Below are 25,670 nucleotides of genomic sequence, written 5' to 3'. Positions count from 1 at the left end.
AAATATACTAATTTTTTCTGAAACTTACAAAATTGTTTTTAATTTAACAATATTCACTTATAATTTTGTATTTAAAAGAGCATGTTAAAAAATGTGTTGATAGTATTTTTTTCAATAAATTACATAGGCACACATGTATACATGTATGAATATATAAAATTTTAATTATCCTCACAAATCCTTTTTCTATAACTATTGGAAAATAATTTGTTTTGAAATTTCTTTTTTCTCTATTAATATTTATATATTGTTGTAATTAGAATGTACTTCATGTATAATTTATTTCATAAATGTATTAGTAAAATAAATTAGAAAGAATTACTAGAGTAAGCTCTTTATTTATTTTCCCAACTCTACCAAAGACGGTCTTATTTTAAATTTTTTATTTTCCGTTTTACGTTTGATCTTGAAACCATTACATTCTTGATGAGGTGGGGGTTGAGAGGGGGAAATTCGACTCTCATCTATCCCGTAAACATGTCTATAATTCAAAGGTAACAGCACAAGTAATTATGAGCACAAAGTATAACTACGAAATTTTATGGCTAGAAACTTGACTTGAACTTTTTATTTATTTATTATCAACACTTGATTTGAACAATTAAGAACTATGAAAACTAAATATAAATTAATTAACTTTAGGATGATTAAAACATGCACAGAAGTTAAAGTATGGGAAGTAAGCGTAATTATATTATAAGCAGAAAGTATAATTTTGTAAAAGAAAAGTATGTTTTTGTCTATTAAAATTAAGTATTTCACTAAAACTTATTTTTAATATATATATAATTTTATAATAAAAGTATTTGTAAGATAAAAAATTTAAACATATCATTTGACTACTAACTTATTTTTCAAAAAAAATATTTTATAAAATCAAAATTTTTAAAATTAAAATTTTACATACACGTCCAGAAACACATTTGATTTCTAAACACTCAGAATATATAATTTTCTTACAATAAAATTGAACAGACATATTTATACTTGCATGTGCGTATATTAATGGCCCCAGCAATAATAGTCCTATCTCAAATTTAATTTTATAGTGGCTAAAATCCAAAACAATTTATTTATAGGTTAGGAGAGAGGACTCATATTATCATTATTTTTTTTTAAGAATCAATAAACTGTCCAAGTCTCCTCAACAAGAGAAGCGTTTCCTTCATACTCATCACAGAGAGAGACGTGTACTTCCCAATCCTACCGACGCGCAAGTTAACCTCATGTTGAATGAGAGATTAAGATTCTAAGTCAATGGATATAAATTATAAAAAATAAAATTAATAGATTCACTTATATAAATATAGATAAAATAAAATATTAAAATATAAAATTTTATTTATAAATTTGATAAATTTTAAAAAATGAAAAGTGCACACCCTTAATCACATATAAGTTCGTCACTGATCATGTTAACTTAAAAAACACTACTTTTTTGACAAAAAAGTTTTCAAAAGTAATTAATATAATTGGGATTCAAATATGTTAGGCAGACTTTTTCCACTTAAGTAGAGTTTTTGGGTAAAATATTCTAATTAAAAGATTAGAAGAGTGTAATATCTTTTTTGATTGATTTTATCTTACATTAATTGATATTGTGCAATAGAGAAAAAAAAAGTCTCAGAGCATGAATATTAAACTGTGCAAAAGAGTCTAACAAGAAAATACATCAATACTTTTCTTATGGACATCAAGGAGCAAGCACCGGATAACACGATATGATAAGCATAAAAATTAGAGGTTTGAACCTCGAATTCCTCTATGGGGCTCCTCTTATAATTCTATCCAGCCCAATACAAGTTAATGTACAATCATTAAAGTTTACATTTACTAAAATAGCTCAAGTATATTTCCTCGGCATGAAACCCATTTAACTTGTGTGTTCTAATTTCTTGAAAATTAGTACGATTGTACCATCGATCTGCTTGAGCTAGCTGTCACTGTAAATTAAACCAGGTAATTTTTTCAACAATTAACTACTGTTTTGCATAATTGCATCTTAACATGCACATCATATATATATATATATATATATAGACTGATACTCAAGTAGCACCTTGTACATCATATATATATATATATATATATATATATATATATATATATATATATATATATAAAAGACTGATACTCAAGTAGTACCTTGTACTGAGGTTCTCTTGATTGGATGCTGCATTGGATACTCTTAATTCAACATATTAAGATTATAATAAACTTTAAATTGAGTAATTCATCACTCTCAGTTTACTATAAAGACAATTTTATTTTAAAAAGAAAATGATTTTTTTTAAAATCCTTATTATCTCGTGAATTTGCAATTACTACATATACCAAAATGCATATATTCAGCAAAAAAATAACAAAATGCACAAATGTATAATTAATGAGAGCATGAACCAACTAACATGAAATTACTTTAGCTTACTGTCTGATTTTGAATATAAAATTAAAATTGAGGAGGTTGTAAGTGATGGTAATAAGATCTCCCAACAATTTAATTTTATTAAGGGGTTTTGGGATTTAATGAAGGAAAAAGACTATTTTATATGTCTATTCTATGATGAAGGAATTTTACTTAAAAGCCAAGTTACCGAAAAGCTTATTAACTTTCCCGTGACATTGATACCAAAAATATATTGCCTTCGTAAAATTGGAGATTTTTTACCTATTTTTTTAATAGCTAGGTTGCTTGTTTAAAATAATAATTAAGGTCTTAGTAACGAGGTTGGGGTGGGATGGACTCTTTAATTGTATGTAATCAATATAATTTCATTGCTAAAAGACATATTTTTTATAGCATTTTTGTGATTAACGAGGTCATTGATTCTTAAAAAAGGTATAGAAAAGAATACATAAATCACTTAAAAGTGAATTTTGAAAAAGCATGTGATTTTATCAATTGGAACTTTCTAAATTATATGTTGAAAATATTTGGATTTAGTGACAAATGGAGATCATAAATAAAGGTGCACATTTATAATGAAAAATTATTGGTGTTTGTAAATGGAAGTAAGAAGATCATTATGATAAGTTTTGAACTTGTGTCAGAGTTAAAAATTAATTTTTATAAAAGTAGTGTTACATATTAGGGTTCAAGTGGAAGAAACTTATTAGATTTGCAATAGATATTTAAAATGTTAATGTTGAATTTGTATCTTTTAAAATATCTTGGTCTCCCAATCAGTGTCAATCTAAGAAATGTCATAGTGTGACATTCATTAGTGGACATAATTGTTAGAAGATTATTTTTGTGGAAAACATGTCTTTTGTTGGATGGTAAAATTGTTCTTAATTCAATGTTAATCAATATTCTTATCTATTTGATCTCTTAATTTTTTAGAATGTTGGTGAAAGTGCAAAAAATATTACTCAACTTCAACACAGTTTCCTCCGGAATAGGTATAGGGATTGGACAGGAGAAAAATAGCTTGATCAGTTAAACAAGATGGCTTAAGCCTAAGTGTAATGAGGGGATGTGGGTTAATAATCTTCCTCTCTTCAACTTAAGCTTATTTGGGAAATGGAGGTAGAGGTTAATGAAAGAAAAAATGGGATCTTTACAAAAAAAAATTATGTCTTGTTTGTTATTATTTTAGAGGGCTCAATCATGTTTGTCCTTAACAGTTGATAGCTTAAGTGTCTTTTGCTTTGGAATTTTTTGAGCTGGAGAAAAGGTTTTTGAGAATATATGAAAAAGCTTGGCCCCTTCTAAGGTGATGGATTTCCTCCTTGAAGATGTTCTTGAACAAAATATCTACTAGGAGGAATTTATCTCATAGAAATATCTCTTAGTAATAATGCTCTAATATATGTTTTATGTGGAGAAAATGATGATTATAATTGATACTATATTTAATCATGTATTACAAACCTATGTGACACCAATCTGTTTTCTTTATCTTTATCTTTCTAATAAATCAAATTATATCATTTATCATCCTTATATTTTTTTTTCTCTTTCTTTCTTAAAGTGTCAAATAACGGGTTGTGCATACATTTTTATCCCAGGACACTATGTGCTCAATTGGTGGAGAGTTAACATTCCTATTCCTTGATTTTTATTTCAACTATTTCTTTCAATTCTGTTTTATGGCAAAAGATTCTTTTGGCAAGAAAACATGGTCAATGATCTTAATTGTGATGGTGTGTGATCCATATGGGAATTAAAATGAGGTCGTTTTTCCAAACAAGAGGTGCGAACTGATCTCAATTTTTGGAAGGATATAAAAATGACTTCATAGAGATGGTTTTTGGCAAAATCTAGGAGAATCCTCGGTCGCTAGCTGAATGTTGTGGCAATCCCTATTTCATGCGTTTCAAAATCTGATGGACATTAACCAATGGCTTGTTCTATTCATATAGAAATGTTGTATTGGTGGCTTCATTACTGGAGTACGTATTGAAGGTTTAATTATGATATGTTCAATAAAAATACCTTAATTAAGATGTATTTGAAATATTTATAATGCTATTCTCTTTCCTTAAAAAATAAAAAAGATCGAATTCAAGATTCAATGCTATAATCCACTCTCTTGTATTCAAACTGCTTCTCATGTATGATCGATGCATCTCTTAGTCACTTAATTTTTCGTTCTTCTTCCTTTCACATTGTTTATTATATCAGGGACTAGTTGGAATACTTTTTTTTTCAATTCTTTTCTTTTTACATAACATTATTATTGCTTTGTATAAGTTTGGAAGTATATATGTTCCTTAGTTTAAGAGATCCGGGTTCAGGGTATAATGGAGTAAACTTTAAAGATGAAATATCTACGTACGGCAGTACTTTTTTTTTTTTTGGTTAAACCTATTAATGCATGCTTATCAACATTTGATATGATTTATATATATACTTTAATTCACTTACTGTTTTTTAATAACTATTTTAAACTTTTGAATCACAATAAGTAAAATAAATAGCATATATAATAATTAGATAAACACTAATATTTTATTATATCTCCAAAAACTAAAGAGACTTATAAAATTAAACATCAATGTCTATGTATATTTTAATTTAAGATTTATATTTTCATGATAGTAGTATATGAATGTTATATGATGCTTAGTTGCATTATATCATATACATTGTCTGAATCTCATTATAATTAACGTCCTAGGTTATTTTATATAAATAAAAAAATTAATTAATAAAAAAATATCAATTTTATAAAATTAATTCTATCATTATTAATTTATTTTTAATTTTTATTTCTCATATCATTAATATTATAAGAAATATAAATAAAAAATAATAATTAATGTTATATTAAAAACTTAAAATAATAATTATTTTGAGATAATTTTTTTCTTACACAAGAATCATTATGAGACAAACAAAGTAATATTTAAATTAATATTGTATCATATACTGTCATGTAAATACTTATGTAATTAATAGCCGTATCCTTGTTTCCTAGATAAGAAATGAGCAGTGGGCACTGTAAATAAGTAATACCTACTTCATCTAAAAAGTTCCAACTTGATTCAATAGTGTCCTATTTTATTTACATTTTACAGTCTCCCATTTATGACTCAGGACTCGGGCTGTAAGGGTCAAGATTCAAGAAATGTGGGCATGCAAGAATTGCAGTTGTTATGTATCACTGATATCTCTTGTATTTTTCATGATACAGTGCAATTCTATTTGAATTGAGTTCCGTAGAATCACTGTAAGAAGTAATATAACTTAACTACAAATCTAGGTACTAGCTAGGACCAATATTATTGATTAAGCTGAATTAACTCCATAGCAGTGATAAATACAATAAATTACATAGAGTTTAAGAAGTTGAAATGTTTAACTTTGTTTATTACAACTATAAAATAAATTTATCACGACAACGCATGCCACAAAATCTCATACATTAAATGAGTGGAGCCATATGTTTTTTTAAATGATTGGAATGCTTGTATTTCGTCTTATAAGTAAATTACATCGCAAGCATCCTTGTACGGAAATTTTAAATATAGGCAAAGTTTCAATAAATATAAATTAAAATATATTATGAAGGAAGTAGGTATAATTAACTTGAAAAAATATATGCATATTTTATTCAACAGAAATTGAAGTTAAAAAGAAAAGAATTAAAAAAAAGGAGAGCGAGAGAAAACAAAGATATTAAGTCAGTGGAATATATAAAAATAACGGTGCCCTCCTTTGCTTTTGTGAAGGTGCAGGCTAATGTAGCTTCGACTTCTTACCCTTGTGGGAACTACTCTATAAAGTATATGTACTTGATAATTTATATAACATTTTTTTAAAGGATAATTGATACAACTAACTAATATATGCAAAATCTTATAAATAATTATTTGATATTTTACTAGTTCTTAAGCACATATAAATAAGAAATTGGAATACACATAAGAAACTTACAATTAAATAATTATGTAAATGTGCAAATTGTCTAAGTAAATTTATTTAAAATTATAAATACATAATTACGAAAAATAAATTATGAGTGTTAAACATGAAAATTAGAATAGAAGAAGAGAGATACAAGATTATACATTAATGATAATAAAAATTCTCTTGAATCAACATTTGAGTGATATTAATCTGATTTAATGGGTTAAAAAATACCTTTAAACTTTGACGGATACAAAAATTAATGAAATTATGTATTGATAAAAATATAAATTATTTCACCATCAAGAGTGAGTGTATTAATTAAGTTTAATAGTCATGTATTAATAATGTAAAACAATTTATTTATATTATTAGTTGATTAAAAATAATTTGTATAAAAATTATTATAAAATTAATAAACTTATTATACATCATGATTTTAAAATTAAATGACGATATAAAATTATGTACTAAGAATGTAAAACAATTTATTTATATTATTAGTTGATTAAAAATAATTTGTATAAAAATTATTATAAAATTAACAAACTTATTATACATCATGATTTAAAATTAAATGACGGTATAAAATTATTTTATATCGTTAGAGTATGATCTATTTCTCATATAATTTATTATATAAGATGAATATGGATAAAAAAAGGTAAACTATTATTAATATCATAATAATAATAATAATTCTTATTGTTACTTAAATAAAAAAAATTCTATTCTATTATTAAATTTGCATTTATAAATTGCTGGGGTTGAAAATATCTTCTTTGGGGAATGGCCAGGCTGGTCTTGCACGCCTTTTGTGTCCATATATAAAGCTTCTAATATTAGCACAAAAAGTCGGAGGAAAATAAAATACAAAAGTTCAAATATATATAAAGAAATGTTTAAAACATATCATGTTGATAATTTACATGCTCATTATCTGTCTCTAATCTGCCTTTCATTTTTATTTTTTCTATAAAAATCAAATTTAAATATTAGGGAGTTTGCAACAACTCATACAAACTTATTAACCAAGTGAGTTATAACCTCTTATATCTCTCTTTCGTTCATTTTAAGTTATATATGTCTTGTGTCTTTTCAAACAATTATTGAAAAGAGGAGATCGATCAATTGGTACGAGAAAAGCTTCAACACAAATGCACAATATCCTCCACCTATTTTTTCTTCCTGGGCCTATAGTGGAAGGTGCAATATATGCATGGATTCTGAAAATTATAGGACCCAAACTATTTAATCTAATAAATGAGTGGAGCCATTGTTATTAGCTTCCCCCAAACTATTTAATCTAATAAATGAGTGGAGCCATTGTTATTCGATTTCCTTTTCCTCTCAATTTGTTTTTGGATGAATGCAATCGTCATTCACATGCAATTCCTGCACCATCATATATAGGGCCTCCCCGTCGTAGCTAGTACTAGTGATGCCATTTCTTCCAAGGTATTAATTTGTTTCAAATTTCCTTTAAACAAATCAAATCAGACAAATAAGGAATCTTTCTTACCTGAAATTAATTAAACTTGTCATATCTTTCTAAGAGTTTGGCTTTTCTATGTTTGTTTCTTTTAATTCAAAACTTTCTCAAAGGTGTTCGTCAATTACATAGTACTAGTAGGTTCTTAATCATGGTAGGATATTTTGGATAATTTACATAATGTCCTAGGTTTAAATTTTGTTATCGCCATACGCCAAAAAAAAAAACCTTTGGTCTCTCTGTAGTCTTTTTTTGGGTTAATGAATCTCTCTAAAGTCTGAACTTCAATAACTGCATATATATGAATTGGTGAATCGAATTGAATATTGCACATAAGTAGATGTTAACGGAGCTGTTCCTTTCCTTAGCATTAAATACCGTAATGTTGATTCTCGCTGAACGCCTTAGATCTTGAGGTTTGGCACGTCACATCGTTCACGTTCTATTTATATACTTATCATCCTATATTTTCATTCATAAATCTAATTCATTTAATTATAAAAATAAAAAATAACAAATTGGTTAGTTTGAATCATCATTTTTACTAGATGCATAATGAACTGCCAAACATATTTAGTTTTTATCGTAATTTATATTGGGTCAAATAATCTTAACTTCGTTGGTCGAATGTTGGATTTTATTTTTGTAAAACCTTCTTAAAAAATATAATAGTATATTTTACATGCATTAGTTGGATATATTTATTCATAAAGTAGTTAATCAATGAAAAATTTATTTTTTTTAATTAAATAAGTAATGGGTAGGTTAGACTTGTTTAATGCGTTTTTGGCTTGGATCATTAATATATTAATGATTTGTTTCGGAATAAATACTATACTCTATAATTTTTTTTATTTTTTTAACAGAAATGTACTCTAGGTTTTGTTCTTGAGCATTACTGTAACTGGGAATAAATACTATTTTATTTTTTTAAAAAAAACTTGGATGGTTCTATTTATTTTACATAGCCAATTATTATCATTTGACCGGCCCTGAGCCAATATATAATAGTAGAAAACATGTTGTTAAATAACGGACTTAATTCACTTGGTCATGCAAGAAATTTTGGTCAGTAGGTCTATGTGATGTATAATTCTATTATAAATTGGGCGAAAAAAAATTAATGGTTTGTCTTCTTCTTGAAATGCAGAGAGCTACCTTTTCGAAAATTTTAGAAATTAAAAATAGTAATAATATAAGCTTTTTCATCAACCACAATAATGCAAGTGCATGAGCATTAAATTTATGCAAATAATAGATACAAATTAAAATAAATAAATCATACAACTAATCTATATAGTAGGTTTCATTTTTTTATAGGAAAAATGGAACAATTTAATCATGTTACAAGTATATGTAATTATCGTCAACCCCTTCTCATCTTAGTTTCATTTCATACATGTGGGTTGTCAAATTGCTACCTATAAAGTTATCCTTAATAAAAATTGATACATCAATCGCGTAGATAACTTAATAATGAATTAATGGTTTTAATTAAATAATATCGAGTTTGAATTTTAACCATTATTTTTAAATTAAATTGAATTAATTAGCCGGTTTCATTAATCCGACTTAGAACTAGTTTAGTGATCGGTATGTTAATTGAAAAAAATTAAATTATTTCAGAATCAGTAAAGAACCATTTGAACTTGTACACAAGCAGTAAAAAAAAGTACGCGCAAATAAAATTTAAAGTGATATTTAAAAAAAATCATTTTTTTATTTTTTAATTTGATCTAAAATACTTTTTAATAAACAAAAACATATATTTAAGAATTACATAAAGGTACAAATTAATTTCAATTATTATTCATTTTTTATCTTATAAAAAATTACTTATTTATATTAATTTTTAATTTTTAATTATTTTGATTATATAAAATATTATACATATATATAGGATGACAAATATAAATTTAATTACTACTGATTCAATCACAATTTAATTGCAATTAGACCAATAAACCGGTAAACTAGTGTTTTCATTGATTTACTTATCGCTCCATTTATTTTTATAGATTACGAGTCAGATTTTTAAAATTGTGATTTTAACAATGTAATTATATTAAAACTTAATTATGAGTCTTACTTGAGTTTGAATATGGGAAGTCAAACCCCAAAAATATAAAACGATCAGTTATTTATATTTATTTGTTCTTTACATCGATGCCACCAAATTATTAGATTTAATAATAAATTTTTATAATATATGAACATGTAAAAAATGAACATATCACTGATAAAATATAAAAAAAAAATTAAATGGTAGTGAAATCTTGGATAATTTACATGAAGTTTTAGGTTTAAATATCATTGTTTCTATTGTTACATAAAAAAATATTTTGGGAAACAGCTGCTTCATTGCAAATTTTGAGTGTCATAAGCTGCTGAAAGGATAATGATATTCGTACATCACATTATCGTACAAAAATACTCTATTTTAGAAGGATAAAAGGTTATTTAAGCCTATATAATGTATATCGTCAAAGAAAAACTACCAGCAAAAATCGAACAATCCCCGGCCTTACAAATTTTTAACATTAACTTGTGTACTTACACTCATAATAAATAATATTTTTATTTGTATAATATAGGGTTTCTATCCTTTTTGTCCACCTATGAAATTGTAATTGTTTATTTGTATACTATAGAATTGTAATTTTACTACAACAAAATGTCAGGTTCCAAAAACTTATAGGACTACTAGTAATTAATAAATCTCAATAGGGCACTTGATGGAATTAGAATTAGTCTTGTTGTCAGTTACGATTCCTCAATACATTTGTACAGTACTCTACGTACGGTGCATGCCACACATAGTTTTCTCCGCAAAAGTGATTGGCTTTCAATTGTTTTAAGAGAAAATAGTTTATGTATTTATATTATAGTATTATTAATAAGAATTTTTAATTGATTGATAATGTAATAGTTATTAAATTCTTGTCTGAAATTTTATTTTTTTTATTAAAGATATTTATATCATTTTAATGAATTTATATTCTAATAATCAATATGAAGAAAAAATATTTTCTAGATGAATCAAGTTCTGTGTAGTTCCTTTCACAATTAACACCGTCTTTATTGTTTGCACGGGCCATAAAGGTTCTGTTGGACTTTCTGGAAGTTAAGGGAAAAAATGCTAATGGCCCAACCCGGTGATGCATATGTATGTAGTAGCAGTTAACTATGATACATACAATACAACACAGTTACACGAGATTTCGCGATCATAATATGTATCCATTCAATTCGTATGTGGCTTCATTTAATTGTTAATCAAAACAAAAGAAAGAGAATGTGGTTTCATTGGTTGCCAACATTGTTAGATGACTAAGTTCTTTTAATATCTTGACAGAAGTTTAATTTCTTGATTATGCATATAGAAATTTTTTTGTTGGGAGAGATAAAACTTATTTAAATAATCTCTAAAGCTTAAGATTATATAGTCTCATGACTTTGAGCTATCATGATATCTTACTTTTTTTAAGAAAGTGATTTCGTTTTGTTAGTTTGATTATACACTAAACTTAAATTGAACATATTATATGTTTGCTATCAAGCTTATAAATCAAACATTAATACATAAATTGAGTTTGAATCATATGTATTCATTTATATTGAATATCTGTGAAGAACTTTGTTTTGTATAATAATTTTACTTTGTTATAATACAATGACTTTCATCAACAAGGTCCAGCATAATTAATAGATGATTGAGTTTTTTAAGGTATGCCGATAGAGATTTAATTTCTTGACCGTGGGTACAAAGAAAACGTTATTAAAGTAAAATCCACTTTGATAATCTTTACGTCTCAAAAGTGCTTGTCACAAGAACCTTCTCTCAGCTTTCCTACTCCATTTTCGCTGTTGTTGTTTCGGAAACTGATAACTCAAACGCCGCTGTTAATGGCAACTCCATTTCGTTGTCATCGGAACTGATTTCCTCCGACGACCCCACCATGCTCCTAGACCGCCATTTACAAGTGTCTGCACTGTAGCATGTCTCCTTCGTCATATAGATTGTAAACTCCTCTCAGCACCTGAGCCTTGTCCAGTCGTCGAAGATCAATAACCTAGTTCTCATACTTGACTGTCATTTCTCCAGCGAGTAGAATAATGTTGTTCCATTCGCAGCACCCTCCCTGCACATTTCTTCAGCTCTTGTGTCAGTCAGCCCCATCAATAATACCATATCCCCACCTAGGTATTTAGGCGTCATGTCTTGTCCTCCATTTTATCGAATAGCTCCAAGTTCCTTAGTCTTCCATTTATTTTCTTCTATGGGTATATCAATCTACATTGTCGAATGGGAGATTGATCTCGTTGGGAACCATCTCCTCTCCATGGTGTTGCTTCCTTTCGCCACCACTGTTGCATACGAGATTGGTGCTTGTATTCGACATGGATGTTGTTGTTGTTTCAGTGCTCCGCCGTTCCAGAACGTATGGTCTATCCCCACCTTGTGTTTCACGTCAATGGTAGATTCACCCTTTTTTGTTGGCTCCCTTTCATGCTCTGGGCGATTGGCGTGCAGTTTCAAACCCTCGATTATCATGTTATCCAGCTGGTGTTCAAGCCTCCCTACATTGTCCACTCCTTTGAATCGAACAAATTCATACTTCCGCCCACCTCTATTTCTTCTCTTTGTAATGAATACCTCTCTCACATCCCCTCATTTCTTAAATTCAAACCACAGATCCTTCTCATCCATCTCCTCTGAAAATCTTGTGAAGTAGAAAGAGCAAACACCCGGTGCGTCCCTCTAATTTGCCATTCCACGTTCACGTCGTCGTAGCGCCAGTGTCTTCGTTGATTGTTGGCCATGCCTATTTTCAGCCTAGTTGTGTCGGGATCCCTCTCTCACCCTCACTCTGTTTCTTTCACTCACCCACTCTCTTTCTCTCGCACTCTCTAGCATTAAAAATTATAAATTTAGTTAGATTTGTTTAGTTCAGTCTATTTTGGTCTGCATATAAATGGACTGAACTTAGCTAACTCACTGATTAAATGGACTATGTTTTTATCTGATTGGCGTTTTGCTGCGAGCTAATGGACTGGTCTGTAGACTTCATAATAAAAAACTGAAAAATGAAAGAAAAAATAAATAATTGAAAAAAATACAAAGATCTGCAAGCAGTGATTTAGTATAGTAAAAAGCTGCGAAAGTTATAGATCTCGTATCTGCCAGCGTTATTTCTCTGACTTAAAAGTTTGCCCTTTGCACCACCAATTTAAGGTTGCAAAAAATGTGCAGCCGACTTTTTAGACTATGTGTTGAAGACTTGAAGCCGTGTCCAGAAAAGTTTCTGTGCAATGTGCATCTACTTGTACCACTAAAGTACTAGTACCCATAATGCAGCATTGTTAACATCATGCAAAAATATAGTGATGTCATGCGTTACAAAGAAATTTCTTGAGACAGATTGATACTTGGGAAAGTCTTGTCTTGCCCTAACTTATTACTAGTAACTAGTAAAGTGAGAAATGAGTTTATTTCTGCACATAACCATACAATCATGCCAATAGTTTCCCAGTCTGCGATCAGAAATTTTCTGCATCCCACATCTTTAACAAAGACAAGTAACTTGTAATCTAGTGCAATCCTGCAAAGAAATGATTGAACATCTCAATGCATAGAGACCTTTAGAATTGGGCATTGAACATTTCATTAAATAAGATATGATTGCTTGTATAGAAAATTTGTTTCATCATGGGTGCTGGAAACATGGACAAGAAAGGTAAACCTCAAATGGCTTCAGAAGAATTTTATTTACACAACAGTCCAAAAGACCATTTACAGTAATCAAAAATGATTTTAGCCCAAGAGATTAAAGAGAGGGTCAAGTTCAACCGGGCAAAATCCATAGTGCAGCTTGGGTTTATAAGCCTTCCAACATATTGAAAGCTTGAGAAAGAACTTTTTTGCTATCAAAGTTGCTTAGTCTATCATTTTGGTAGTATTTCATGCTGACTTATACTAAATCTTGTTCACATCAATTGATTTGCAGGGAAACCTTCTTCAGAAAGCCAATGTTCCATATTGCATGAAGAATCATATGAAAAAAGTCATACTTAACAGGAACTTTGTGCCACAGGAAGTGCTGCTGAACCTTATTTACTCCCAAATGCAGTGTCAGGTACTTCTCTTCTGGGATTGAGAGAAGTATGTTTCTGGGACTTGGGACATCCCTTTCACGAACAAACACAGAAAATGCCTCCCACTTCAATACCTCAAATAAAGGTGGCACATAATTATCTGATATGATAACGGGCACACACTCAGAAAAAATGGCCTCAATTATTCTTGGGGTGTGAACCTCATAGCCTCTAGCACATATGCAATACTTGCTGCTATTCATATATTCCATATACATCTTTTAGCCTTCCAAATCTCGTGGCATTGGACCAAAAATTTTCATGTCAAGTTCCTTATTTTCCCAGTGGTTTAGCAGGATCGGACAGACATAACCATGCATGCTTCCTGAGAAAAAGGCCAGAATAGACCTTTCTGAAGAAGGTTTCCCTGCAAATCGTCTTAGTGGACCCATCACAGAGTGTACATATGTAACAGGTAGAGTAGTGTCCTTCCCTATTTGGAAGCCTTTAGCAACATTGGAATTGCAAAGAGACCTAATACAACCTTTCATTGGTTGCCTAGTGATTTGAGAGGCCTGCAATTGTATACAGCACCCTATGTTCATAGTGCATCAAATTTAAGCTGCACCATAGATCCAGGTTCAGCAACTTGAAATAATATTAGCATGGGAACATTATCCCTTTTGACTAGACACATAAGCACTATGCCGAATATTTTCAAAAGGACAAAATTTATCTTAGAATTTGAATCAAATTCTATTGTGTAAAACAAGTGGAATATTCCGTGACTTAGCATAACAAGTATTCAACAATGGCATAACTTAGCCACATCATTCTAAAAACAAGGTCCTCTGATCAAAATGAATTGTACACATGTCAAGTTGTGTGCGTGAGCCACCTTGTGATGTATATGATCAATTCAACTATATGTGGCTGAGTATGATCTGATCAAATTTCTGAATTGATATATGGTTGTTTGCTTAAAAGCATTTTCTAAAAGGATGCCAAACTTAAAAGAGAAATTTACCAGCACCATCCTGTAAAAATGTTACATGAATACTAATAGAAGTTATTCATTGGAAGCACACCCAATCATGACAAGCAACAAGAAAATGATCTGCTCCAACAGTTCTGTTCCAGAAACAATATCTTCCTGCAATTAGCTCCACATATTTCTCAAGATGTTGCTTCATCTGTTTCCGGTTAGAAAGAGTAACCCTTAGCATTTGTGAACTGAATGGTAAGTAAAACAAATGAGCTTTTTGGGGATCCCTCACAATGAACCTTTTATTTCCTTCCATCAACTTCATAAACCACCCCTCTGAGGCATAAATTCCTCTCATCTTTGGTTGTTGGAATATTGGTTTTGCTCCTTCTCTATAGATAAAAACTTTGAGCTTGCGCTTCATCAGTTCATAACTCCTGAAGAACAGATGTATAAATGTGTTACAGTTATCTACTGAAAGAGGACCTATGCATCAACACAGAATTCTTTTTTTTTTTTTTGGAGGGGGTTGTTTTCCAGGCCAACAGATGGAATGATCTCCAAATTATTGCTGGTACAGAGGAAGTCTAGTTGACAATGTGCATATTTAAACTTGTAGGATTAAATGACATGAATTCTTGAAATTGATTTTAAAAGTTCCAAATCTAATCAAATCATAGTAGCACACTAACCAAAAAACCACAGGACAACTTGCAACTGATATATGAGATTATAATAATAAAAGAATAATACTCTAACGCAATGCTATTCATCTAACATATTGAAGAATTGCTAGGATACCTTGAAAACTTGGAAACATCCCGGAAAATAGAAGCATAAAGTCCTGAAGAATTTGACATGACATGGGCATTTTCAATCTCTAGTTTTGCAGATAAGAGTTCCCTGTCCCGTCGAGAAGACCACCTTGGCCTCTGTCATCAATACATAATACATGAAAATTAGGACTCCAAAGATTCCACAGTGGCTCAAATAGGAACCACAAAGCTGAAAAACATACCATAGAAGCAGAACTATTAAAGCTCTGAAGCATCAAAGAGTTCATCTGTGTTATTGAAGTTGGCCACACCAACTTACTACTCGTTGATGAAGTACCCATCTTAGGTTTACTATTTGACTTGGACAAAGGAGATTTCAACACTTGTGCATTCTCATTTTGAGATTTCATTTCCACACTTTGTATTATACTCTCATTTGAAGGTTTTTTCACAGCAAGCAACATATCAGATGTGCTCAAATCAGCATACTTAGGTCTTTTCTGTGTGTAACTGTAAATTGCATCCTCATGATGACTTGCCACTTTAAAACCCTTGTTGGGGATGCTACCCTCTCTTGAACTTGTGCCCCCATCAGATTCCAAATCAGCTTCTTTCTCAGAAGCATATTCTTTTGAATGAGAGGCAAAAGTAACATTAAACATGACATTGGTTGCTGCTGTGGATCTAAACACACCCTCCTTTTGCGAAGTTCCAGAAAGGAAAACTTTAATTGGCAAAGCCACTGAGCTCCCACCAGCATCCAACAAAGAATAATACGCTGTCCAACAACATTGGAAAACAACTATCACAGCAACGAACACGCCAACAATTAAGAGCCTTCTAATTGCCACATGACACAATTTCATGACTACAACAGAGATACCCATTTCATATAAAACTCAACTGGTTAACTTCCCCCCAAACTGAAAGCATAACCAGTACCATATTTGGAAGAAATCTTCAACTTAGCAAACAAAACCAAACACCCTTTAACCATAAAACACAGAAAAAGGAAGATCAAGGAACATTATTACCTTAAAACCGTGTAATTTCTACAGTTTCTCAGTTGTAGACTGTATTGTTGCTCAAACGCAGCAGAAAATAATATATCCTTGTTAGTGCATATAACTACGTTCTTGCCACTATCCCGAAGATAAAAAAAACGACGTCGCTGATGTCGTTGCCAATGGTGATTGAGTTTTATGAAGGGTTTATGGCAGTGCAGGATCGAGAGAAGAAGAAATGGATGCGATTCTGAAGGTGGCAATTCAATTGCCCATATTCTCCCCACCAGTTAACCCGAACCCGACCCGCGAGCGTTCTTCCACGGAGCTCCGTTTCTCGCGCTGGAACAACGCCAACGCCGACAAGTTCAACCGGCGCCGCCGAACGCTCCAGGAAATCGAAGACGAAACATGCCGCACTCGCCGCTTCACGGCCGTCGACAACATCACCAACGTCAGAATCGGGGACGACGGAGAAGGATTTCCACGCGCTCGCTCTGCCGCCGCCGGATGAGGAAGAGGTTGAACCGGTTCGAGAGATGAGGTTTTAGGAGAACCGTTGACAAAGGATGAAATCAATCGCTTGATTAAGGCCACAGAGAAATCTACGCGCCAACTAAACATTGGTATTTTCTTTATAATATAAAGTTTGATTGTGATGTGTCAATGTAAAAATTGTTAACTAATCAGAAATCTTGTGATTGAATCAAAGTGACTATATTCTAGTTCTCTTAATATATTCGAAGTTTCATATATTCTCTTGTGTCTGTCCACTTTTCTGATAAAATAGGATAATGTGGTTGTTATTATGAAGAGGTTGTGTTTTTCATTAGTATTTTGTAGTTTATATTGCTTTGTTTAGAAAAATGTAGGAGTCTAATACTTAGATGCAGTTCTTTAATCATTTACAGACAGGGTGGCACAGTGTACCTTTTCCGGGGCAAAAACTACGACTATGAAACTCGTCTGCGATTTCCTTTCATGCGGTGGAAACCAGTGTCTCCAGTATATCCTAGGCTAATTAAACAACACTCAAAAAAGCAACTGAAATGCGTCAAAAGAGAAGGGACTTGATGCCCATACGCAAGCTAGGTAGATTGTTTTGAACATCCATTATAGCAGAGAAATGGAAATTCTTGTTCTTTCTTCAAACTGACACATGCATAACTTTTTGTTGTATCAGGAAAAAATGGTGTTTATTGGGACCTTCTAACTAATATCAGAGAGGCATTTGAAGAGTGTGAGCTTGTGCGAATAAATTGCCAAGAACTAAATACAAGCGACTATCGAAGGATTGGAGCAAAACTAATAAGGATTGACTTATGTCACGTGAATTTTATTAATTATATTATAAGTAACATCTTTTCTTTCAAATATGTTCTTTTTAGGATCTTGTTCCATGTGCTTTCGTTTGAAAATGACCACATACTTTTGTGGAGGGGACAGAATTGGAGGCCCTCTTTACCAGATCCCAGAGATGATGGCAAGGAAGCCAAGTTAATGTTGGCAATGGAAATTCCAATAAACTGCCTTCAGATTGCTAAAGAACTGTCAGCATTGTGTCTACAGAAGAATCCAGTTGAGCATCTATGCAATGAACCTCTTGACATAAGCATTTTATCTAATTCAGATGATGTCAGCATTTTATCATTGTAAAAAGAGACAGAAGAAATTACCAGTGTTACGATGAAAGGGGAAAAAATGGATAAGAGTTCTAAAATTAGAAGAAAAGAATATGGTTAGGGATCTCTGAATGTAGTAGTACCACATAGAACGATAAACGTAGATAAACTTGCAATTCTGAAATGATACCAATTGGCAGTATCAAAAGTAGGTAAACTTGTTAGCAATGATATTCTTTGTTACTTGTGTAGGGAAGAATATCATTATTGTTGATGTAAAAAAAAATCATTATTTATGTTATCTCTATCCATTGTATTGTCTTGGTTACTTTGTATATTCATAATTCCTATACATTATCTTGATATCTTTACCTCTTTACAAGATGAGTTTTAAAAATATCGACAAGATGAAATTGTTGTCAAAAGAATTAAAAAAAAAATTCCAGTGTGCAGTTAAATTTGATTTTATTCCTTGTAATTTCAAATCAAAGTTCCTATTCTTTAAAAAATAGTTAGATTTAATCCCTATTTGGTCCTTTGGTTGTTAATGCATAAAGACTTAATTCATCTATTTTTTATAGTATAAGGACAAAATTGAACAATTCAAAACTATAAACTAGAAGGACCAAAATTAAGTTTGACCAAAAATATAGATATGAAATATATTTTAGTTTAAAAAATTATACTTAATAATATATAAAGTTGTTTCAAGATTTTTGAGTTCCTTTGACCAAGATGGTCACACTCCTAAAATCTTTTGACAGTGTCACTAGAAGTAAATAAATGAGAAATGTTGATAATACATTTTTCCCACACTCTTTTGAAACACTATTATTGTTTGAAGTCTACTATTAAAAATTACAAAATTTGTAGCTTTCACTTTTATACAAGGAATCATACTCAAAATTTTATACTTTTCAATAAATTATAAAAGTGTGTGAGGAGAAACTATTGTATGATCTCAAAACATCACATATCTATTATTTTTTAATTTATAAGAAAAATCAATAAACCTCAAATACATGTTATGTGGAAATTAGCCAAAACCATGATGTTTTCAAACCATGATCTTTTGTGCTAAAATACAAGAATCCTAATGGGCCTAAAACAGATATTTAAGCCTATTTTAAAAGAAAAAAACATATTTAAAAGTAAAGAAAGTTATTGTGTTAGTTAAGTATTTATATATTTTTCAGTCTTACTTATTTTTCTTCATAATCAACATTTGATATGAGACATTCATGATATAAAACCAAACGCATTGATGTCATCATATAAACTAATAATAATTATACAAGAACAATATAAATAGGCAAGAAAATCAATGTACTAAGTGAGGGATAATAATTAAGGGGACCCCAATCCTTTTAGAAAAACATAGTAACCCTGCCAAATAACATTCAACCCTTAAAGTCTTTCATGAGATTCATCGACCATTCAAAAAAAGAAAAGGAAAAACATTCTTCATCTTATTAGACAAACAAACCAAAGATTCATATTTAATCAACTCATACACGTCCAAATTTTGGATCTTCATTTTTAAACACAATGTTGTGTAATAACTCCACTCTAAAATCAGACAAATGTGCACTGCCTGTGTTACCAAACTAGTATAAACGCTTGCGACAAGTAGCTTCACCACAGTAACATGGCAATTGCTTGATTTTTCCATCGACATCAGCAACACTATCAAGTCGGTAACCATAGTCATAAGTAAGTTCCTGTTGAAACAATATCACGTTTTATCATTCCAAGAAAGATGTCCCACATGTAGAAAGTAACCAGCTACGAGGCATGTATATATCTAGCAATATTGTATATAATAGCATAACAACAATCTTTAAAAGGTGGCATGGGTTAATAATCTTTTAGCAGTACTACTAGTAATATTAAGAGTAAAAAGGAGAAAAAAGTGAGAATTAGGTGATGAAATGTTCTTAATCTCAAGGATAATATGATTCTACTCACAACAAGTAAAAAGGGATTGAAAAACCAATGTAGTGATCGATCAGCACATTAACTGTTTACCAAAGGACATGACATGATGCATAGCCAATTCACACTATTGATTTTTTTCACAAAGTTTAAATCTCAAAGAGATGTTCTTGATTCTCAAAGAGATGAATAAATGATTCAATTCACAGCAAGATACAAAGGGTCAATATATATGTATATCAACATATTATAAAGATTAGATCATATATATGACAACAATCTAGCTAGCAAGAAATTAATGACTAGATTAATAAGTCTTAGTCTATCCCTTTATACTATCTTGGAGTAAAATGAAATAATAATAATAATAATAATATATAAGAGCACATGCATGAGTGGAAATTTGAATAACAAAATTGTTAATAATAGTACTTAAAGTAAGATTCTTACCTGTTTAGGACGTATGTTTCTTCCAGCAAATAGTACAATTCGAGCTTGTTTGATCCCATAATGGGAGTTCAAAACACATTGAACAAATAGGTTAGGATCACAACTATGGTTGATGAACCTAGCCACATTACCAAAAGAACTACAATCTATACAGAACTCTGGATCATTTTTGGTTGTCTCATCATCCTTATTTTCAAGGAAAATTTTTGCAGGCAATGGCTCGTCAGGCAATCGTTTCTGAGAAAAAAGATCATGCAAAATATCTCAATACCACGCTTTCAAGTAATGTAATAATTATATACTTGGAAGTATGGTTATTTATTTGATTCCTTTTGTTATAGTGTACTGGATCAATTACTAGTTATCAGAAGCATGGACAATTCTAAATAATAGTTGTAAATGTGTTGTATTTGTGTCAAACAAATGTATCTATATGTTGATATTGCACAAATACTTTCAATATCATTCTGCCCGTATTTTGCATGTAATTTTTTTTTTAACCTTTTACCAAAACAATTTTGAATATCATGATATATATAAATAGATAAAATTTAGTATTTTATTACGTTTATAATGTCTTATAAAGTAATACAATTTATACAAATAAAAAAATCATTTATGATATTAATAACTACTTAATATCAAACACTCAAATTAAGCTAAAAAGTTATATCATTCAAAAAAACTTTTAAATAAATTTTTTAAGTTTAATTAAATGAATAATGTTATTCTTACCTTTCGTCCACCTATCTCTTTTATAGTTTCCCAGCCATCAATTTCAACTATGTAGTCATTGTGTGAATCATTATCCAAGTCTTCAGTTCTCTTTAGTACCCCAACAAGTTCACAAACTAAAGCTCCAACAGGAATAAAATTCCTAGTTCTAACAGCCCATCCTTTGTCAGACGTACGATAAACCTAGGCAAAAGAAATATATATATATATATATATATATATATATATATATATTATGAATTTGTCATGTGCATGTCCACGCATAAGTGATAGCTAAAAAGAATTTTTTTTAAAAGTATGGATAAATGACCTCAAGCTGGTACTGCAAACCCTTCTGAGATACTCTACTGCCACAATCAGGACCACATCCACATCTTGGACCACATTCAAACACAATATCTCTAGCTTGGATCAATCTAAAGGTATAGCCAACAAGGAATGTTAATAACATGACTTGTAGAAGATGTCTAAAAAAGAAATGACTTATAGAAGATAGAAAATCAACTAGAAAAAAAAGTTTTGGAATATTGCAAAGAAAACATGATTTCAACAGTGTTTAGAAAAGAAAGAATCCATTAGGTTTTACATAAGAAATTTAGATATAATATGCCTTTTGAAATGCGATGGGGAAAAATTGAATGGCAGTAAACAATTTTCTTTTTCAAAGAAAAAAATAAATAAATTAAAACATAATCTTAGAAAAACAAAGAATATGTCAATTTACTTTAAAACGCACTATATCCCTAAATGAAACGCAAGAAGGCAAAGGAACATTTTTTGCAGATTGTTCGACCCTTTCAAATATTCAATTTGAAGGTAAAGAGGAGAAAATAAATAAACTAAATTAATATTGGTCATATTATCTAGATTTATAATATTTACCCAAGGTAGGTCTCCAACTTTCGGTGTCTTCAATGGCAATAAACTTATATATTAAATAGAAGAAAATAAAACTTAAATTAAATTATCACCTGCTACATTTCCGACGACGAACATATGGATACATGTTATTAAGTCTAAAACAACAATTCTTGTTAGTTCTACAACTATTTCCTTTGCATTGACAACCATAGTCATCACTAGATGGAACTTTCACGTTGTTTGCAACTTGGCTAGATGTGATATATGTAAAGCCTGCAATTTTAAAACAATATTGATGATAACTCCAAGTTAGTGATTTGACAAAAAGAAGTTTCTTAAATAAAACATCAGAAGAAGTGAAAATACCAAGTAAACAATAGACATATATGATATTGAACCATAGAAATTTTGGGGGAAAAAATGGAACTAGATTATGCCAAAATAGTTCTATATAGTCAAACAATTATTCATATAGTTACGTACTTTGAATGCTAAAGTGAAAGTTTCTAAAAAAAAATTGCACTGACTTTGAAATTTTATTATTATATCTTCTAATTAACAGAATTTGCTACTTTAAACTAATTAAACTTACCGTTAGGTGTGATAGGAGAATCATCAATCTCATTAGTAACTGGAATGGGTATAGCTTCTAGACCATTGCTGAGGTCCCTACAAACCAAACTAAGAAAACCATATATATCCTTCTTAGCTCAATTACAAATTTGATGCATATTTAAAGAGCTTACACGCTACAACTCTTTAAGAGGGTATACAGATACGTACGAAGGATAACTAGAAGGTGCTCTGGATATTTGTCCTTCAGCAACCTAATTAACATAAGAATTGAAATCAAATGTTAGAACTTAGAATACACATATATATCATCGTTGGAGTAAAAATGCAATACAAGTGCAAACTATTCTTGAAAAAAGAAAAAGAAAAAAAAAACTCATGAAAGTGATTATATGAAGAAGAAAAAAAAAAGTACAAACCACACCGTATGAATTTCATAAGCAAGAAAACAACAACTTAAATGTGAAACAGTGATGAAATTTTTAAAAATTAAACCTAAATTCTTGACTTATTGTATGATTATAGGAAAACATATATTATTCTGCACAAGGTATAAATAACAAGAAGCCCATATCTAAATGTCACTATTTTCTAAATAAACAAGAAGCAGCATGCTAGTAGGGGGAGGGGATTTGACTTTGCCATAAAAGAAAGGAATTAAGAAAAATCTTAATTCATGCTAACATGCTTATAAATGCATGAAACACATGCATTATGAGATAAAATTTGACATAACAATTATAAAGAGTGATAGAACCATGTTTGAGATCCAATTTTGACTTGTCATAATGAAAAGGAAAAAAATTAACAAACAAATAAGCATAAATCTTACAATCTTATTCACATTTCTTGCTACTCGTCGAAGATTCTTTATAAGATGGTCATCTCCCTTCAATTCAGACATACTTTTCTCAACGTTAGCCTACAAGATAATGAAAATTTGATAGAATGTACAAGAAAAAAAAATTGTGTGTGGAATATTCATTATTATACCTTAAGAATACATTCTAAAACACCAATAATGGGCAATCATATGTTCATTATTTTACAAATCGAACAACAAACAACATGTCAATTACTACAAACAACCATCACGTCCACAGTCATGAAAACAAAAGATCAAGTTGAAAGTATCTCAATCATGGGTAGAAGAAGTATGAGAAATGTTTTTGGCTGGACCTTGAAATGTGTTCACCGGTCAAAAGACTCATTTTTATTGAATTTTGTAAAAAAAAAAAATGGCAATATCTTTGCTTTCTCAATTATACACCTAAGTGCCTACTATAATAAGAAGATAGAAATGATATACCAAAATATGAAGAGAACTATATTTTTATTTTTTTTTCCTATAATTCATGAACTAATTGAAAAACACGCACAAATTATATAAATAATGTGAAATGAGAAATCAAGGAGAAAATAATAAATAAAATGTCTGTATTAATTTTAATACCTCAATGGATTGAAGTTTAGAGATATTTGCATTTGAACGAGAGCATGTATTCGTGAATGTGGTTCTCTTTCGAATATTATAGTTCCTATATGTACCACTCTTTATTCTCTTATTCTTATCATTGTTCCAGTATTTCTTAGGTTGATTTTTTAGACTTGATGAACTAACTTTTCGAGAGACCATATCAACAACTTTGTGTTTGATACGTGTAAAGAGAATTGCCGTTACAGTAATAAATGTTTTTTAATAATTAAACAAAAAGTAATAAATGCTTTTTAATAATTAAACAAAAAGTAATAAATGCTTTGACTTTTAAATACATTATTTTTTATTTTTTTCATTTTAAAATTCTTTAATGTACTAGTGAGGACAATAAGTAATAAATACTTTGATTTTTAAATAAATTAATTTCCTATTTCTTTCATTTTCGTATACTTTAATACACTCGTTTGGCACAAAATGTAATAAATGATTATATTTTTAAATACATTTTTTTATTTCTTTCAATTACCAATTCTTCAATACACTTATTAGGAAAAAAAATCTTAATTGTATTTTTTTTTTCATATTTTCCAATATTTTTAATTAATTATCAAGAAGTATCTAATTAAGAAGTAAAAGTAAAAAAGGTTAATGTACTAAAAAATAATTAATTAGTTGTTATATAAAAAAACATTAGGCACGAATATATTAAATATTATTTTTGCAACATTCAGTATATTTTTTTTGGAAACTAAAAAATAGAGATAATGAAAAATTATGTGATGTTGAAAACTAAGTAAATATATTATTAATCAAACTAACATATTTATAATTTTAAATTTATTAAAAAAATTAGATCAAAATTTATCAAAACCTATAAAGGAGTAAAAATTACTATTTATATAAACCACTAAGGAAAAATTTATCCAAACCTATAAATCAAACTAAGTAAAAATTACTATTTGTATAAATATTCTTTTTATATGTTATCTATATAAACCATTTAGGAAAAATTAGTAATAATAAAATTCAAATGATTTACATAAGGAAAACCCTAAATAATTTAAAAAATAAATAAAATTTACATAAGTTCATTTATCATTAAATTTAATTCTTATAAATGATTTATTATTATCATATATTCATATTAAAATCGGCAATTTTCAATAAAGGAGAGTTCTTAGCGGTAACTATTTTGGATTCACTTTCAATTTGAAATCACAAATATATCGGGTTTTAGTGGATATTTAAGTCATGAAAACTTGATAATTCCTATTTTTTTCCAAATTATGAAAAATAGGTTGACAAATAAGAATCATTTTAGATATACTTTCTGTTTGCTCATTGTGAG

At 29.6% G+C, this 25,670-nt stretch overlaps 2 protein-coding genes and 1 pseudogene across 4 annotated transcripts; all 3 read right to left on the bottom strand.

The window, feature by feature from the left end:
* Positions 1 to 13,586: 13,586 nt before the first annotated feature.
* LOC114366894 lies at positions 13,587 to 14,572 on the bottom strand (annotated as a pseudogene).
* Positions 14,573 to 14,745: 173 nt separating this feature from the next.
* Positions 14,746 to 16,876, bottom strand: LOC114366892 (probable glycosyltransferase At5g25310). Of its 3 annotated transcripts, none has more exons than XM_028323921.1 (4): positions 16,739 to 16,876; positions 15,947 to 16,482; positions 15,730 to 15,860; positions 14,746 to 15,365 (listed from the first exon to the last, which is right to left on the bottom strand). In XM_028323921.1, the coding sequence occupies exons 2-4, from the start codon at positions 16,364 to 16,366 to the stop codon at positions 15,017 to 15,019; spliced, it is 900 nt and encodes a 299-aa protein (XP_028179722.1). In that variant the 5' UTR covers positions 16,367 to 16,482; positions 16,739 to 16,876; the 3' UTR covers positions 14,746 to 15,016. The 3 variants fall into 3 exon arrangements, with proteins under 3 accessions (XP_028179722.1, XP_028179720.1, XP_028179721.1); XM_028323920.1 differs by having other exon boundaries at positions 15,025 to 15,136; positions 15,228 to 15,365; positions 15,947 to 16,814; XM_028323919.1 differs by having other exon boundaries at positions 15,947 to 16,814.
* Positions 16,877 to 19,665: 2,789 nt separating this feature from the next.
* LOC114425719 (histone-lysine N-methyltransferase, H3 lysine-9 specific SUVH4-like) lies at positions 19,666 to 24,470 on the bottom strand. The gene is made up of 9 exons (XM_028392670.1): positions 24,338 to 24,470; positions 23,717 to 23,806; positions 23,095 to 23,138; positions 22,904 to 22,992; positions 22,422 to 22,584; positions 21,761 to 21,866; positions 21,451 to 21,633; positions 20,716 to 20,952; positions 19,666 to 20,051 (listed from the first exon to the last, which is right to left on the bottom strand). The coding sequence occupies exons 2-9, from the start codon at positions 23,786 to 23,788 to the stop codon at positions 19,938 to 19,940; spliced, it is 1,008 nt and encodes a 335-aa protein (XP_028248471.1). The 5' UTR covers positions 23,789 to 23,806; positions 24,338 to 24,470; the 3' UTR covers positions 19,666 to 19,937.
* Between the last annotated feature and the right edge of the window lie 1,200 nt (positions 24,471 to 25,670).

Source organism: Glycine soja, chromosome 9 (genome assembly GCF_004193775.1).
Source record: "Glycine soja cultivar W05 chromosome 9, ASM419377v2, whole genome shotgun sequence".
NCBI lineage: Eukaryota > Viridiplantae > Streptophyta > Magnoliopsida > Fabales > Fabaceae > Glycine > Glycine soja.
This window is presented reverse-complemented; position numbering and strand designations above follow the sequence as displayed.

What these genes read in the sequence shown, in the direction of transcription:
- LOC114425719 (XM_028392670.1), bottom strand. Translation starts at nt 23,788, where the DNA reads ATGTCTGAATTGAAGGGAGATGACCATCTTATAAAGAATCTTCGACGA. An exon ending in GCACCTTCTAGTTATCCTTC is followed by an intron (nt 22,993 to 23,094) that starts GTACGTATCTGT and finishes TGGTTTTCTTAG; the next exon opens with TTTGGTTTGTAGGGACCTCA. An exon ending in CGTCGTCGGAAATGTAGCAG is followed by an intron (nt 21,867 to 22,421) that starts GTGATAATTTAA and finishes CTATACCTTTAG; the next exon opens with ATTGATCCAAGCTAGAGATA.
- LOC114366892 (XM_028323919.1), bottom strand. Translation starts at nt 16,591, where the DNA reads ATGGGTATCTCTGTTGTAGTCATGAAATTGTGTCATGTGGCAATTAGA. An exon ending in TTAATAGTTCTGCTTCTATG is followed by an intron (nt 15,861 to 15,946) that starts GTATGTTTTTCA and finishes TATTGATGACAG; the next exon opens with AGGCCAAGGTGGTCTTCTCG. An exon ending in GATGTTTCCAAGTTTTCAAG is followed by an intron (nt 15,366 to 15,729) that starts GTATCCTAGCAA and finishes TCTGTTCTTCAG; the next exon opens with GAGTTATGAACTGATGAAGC.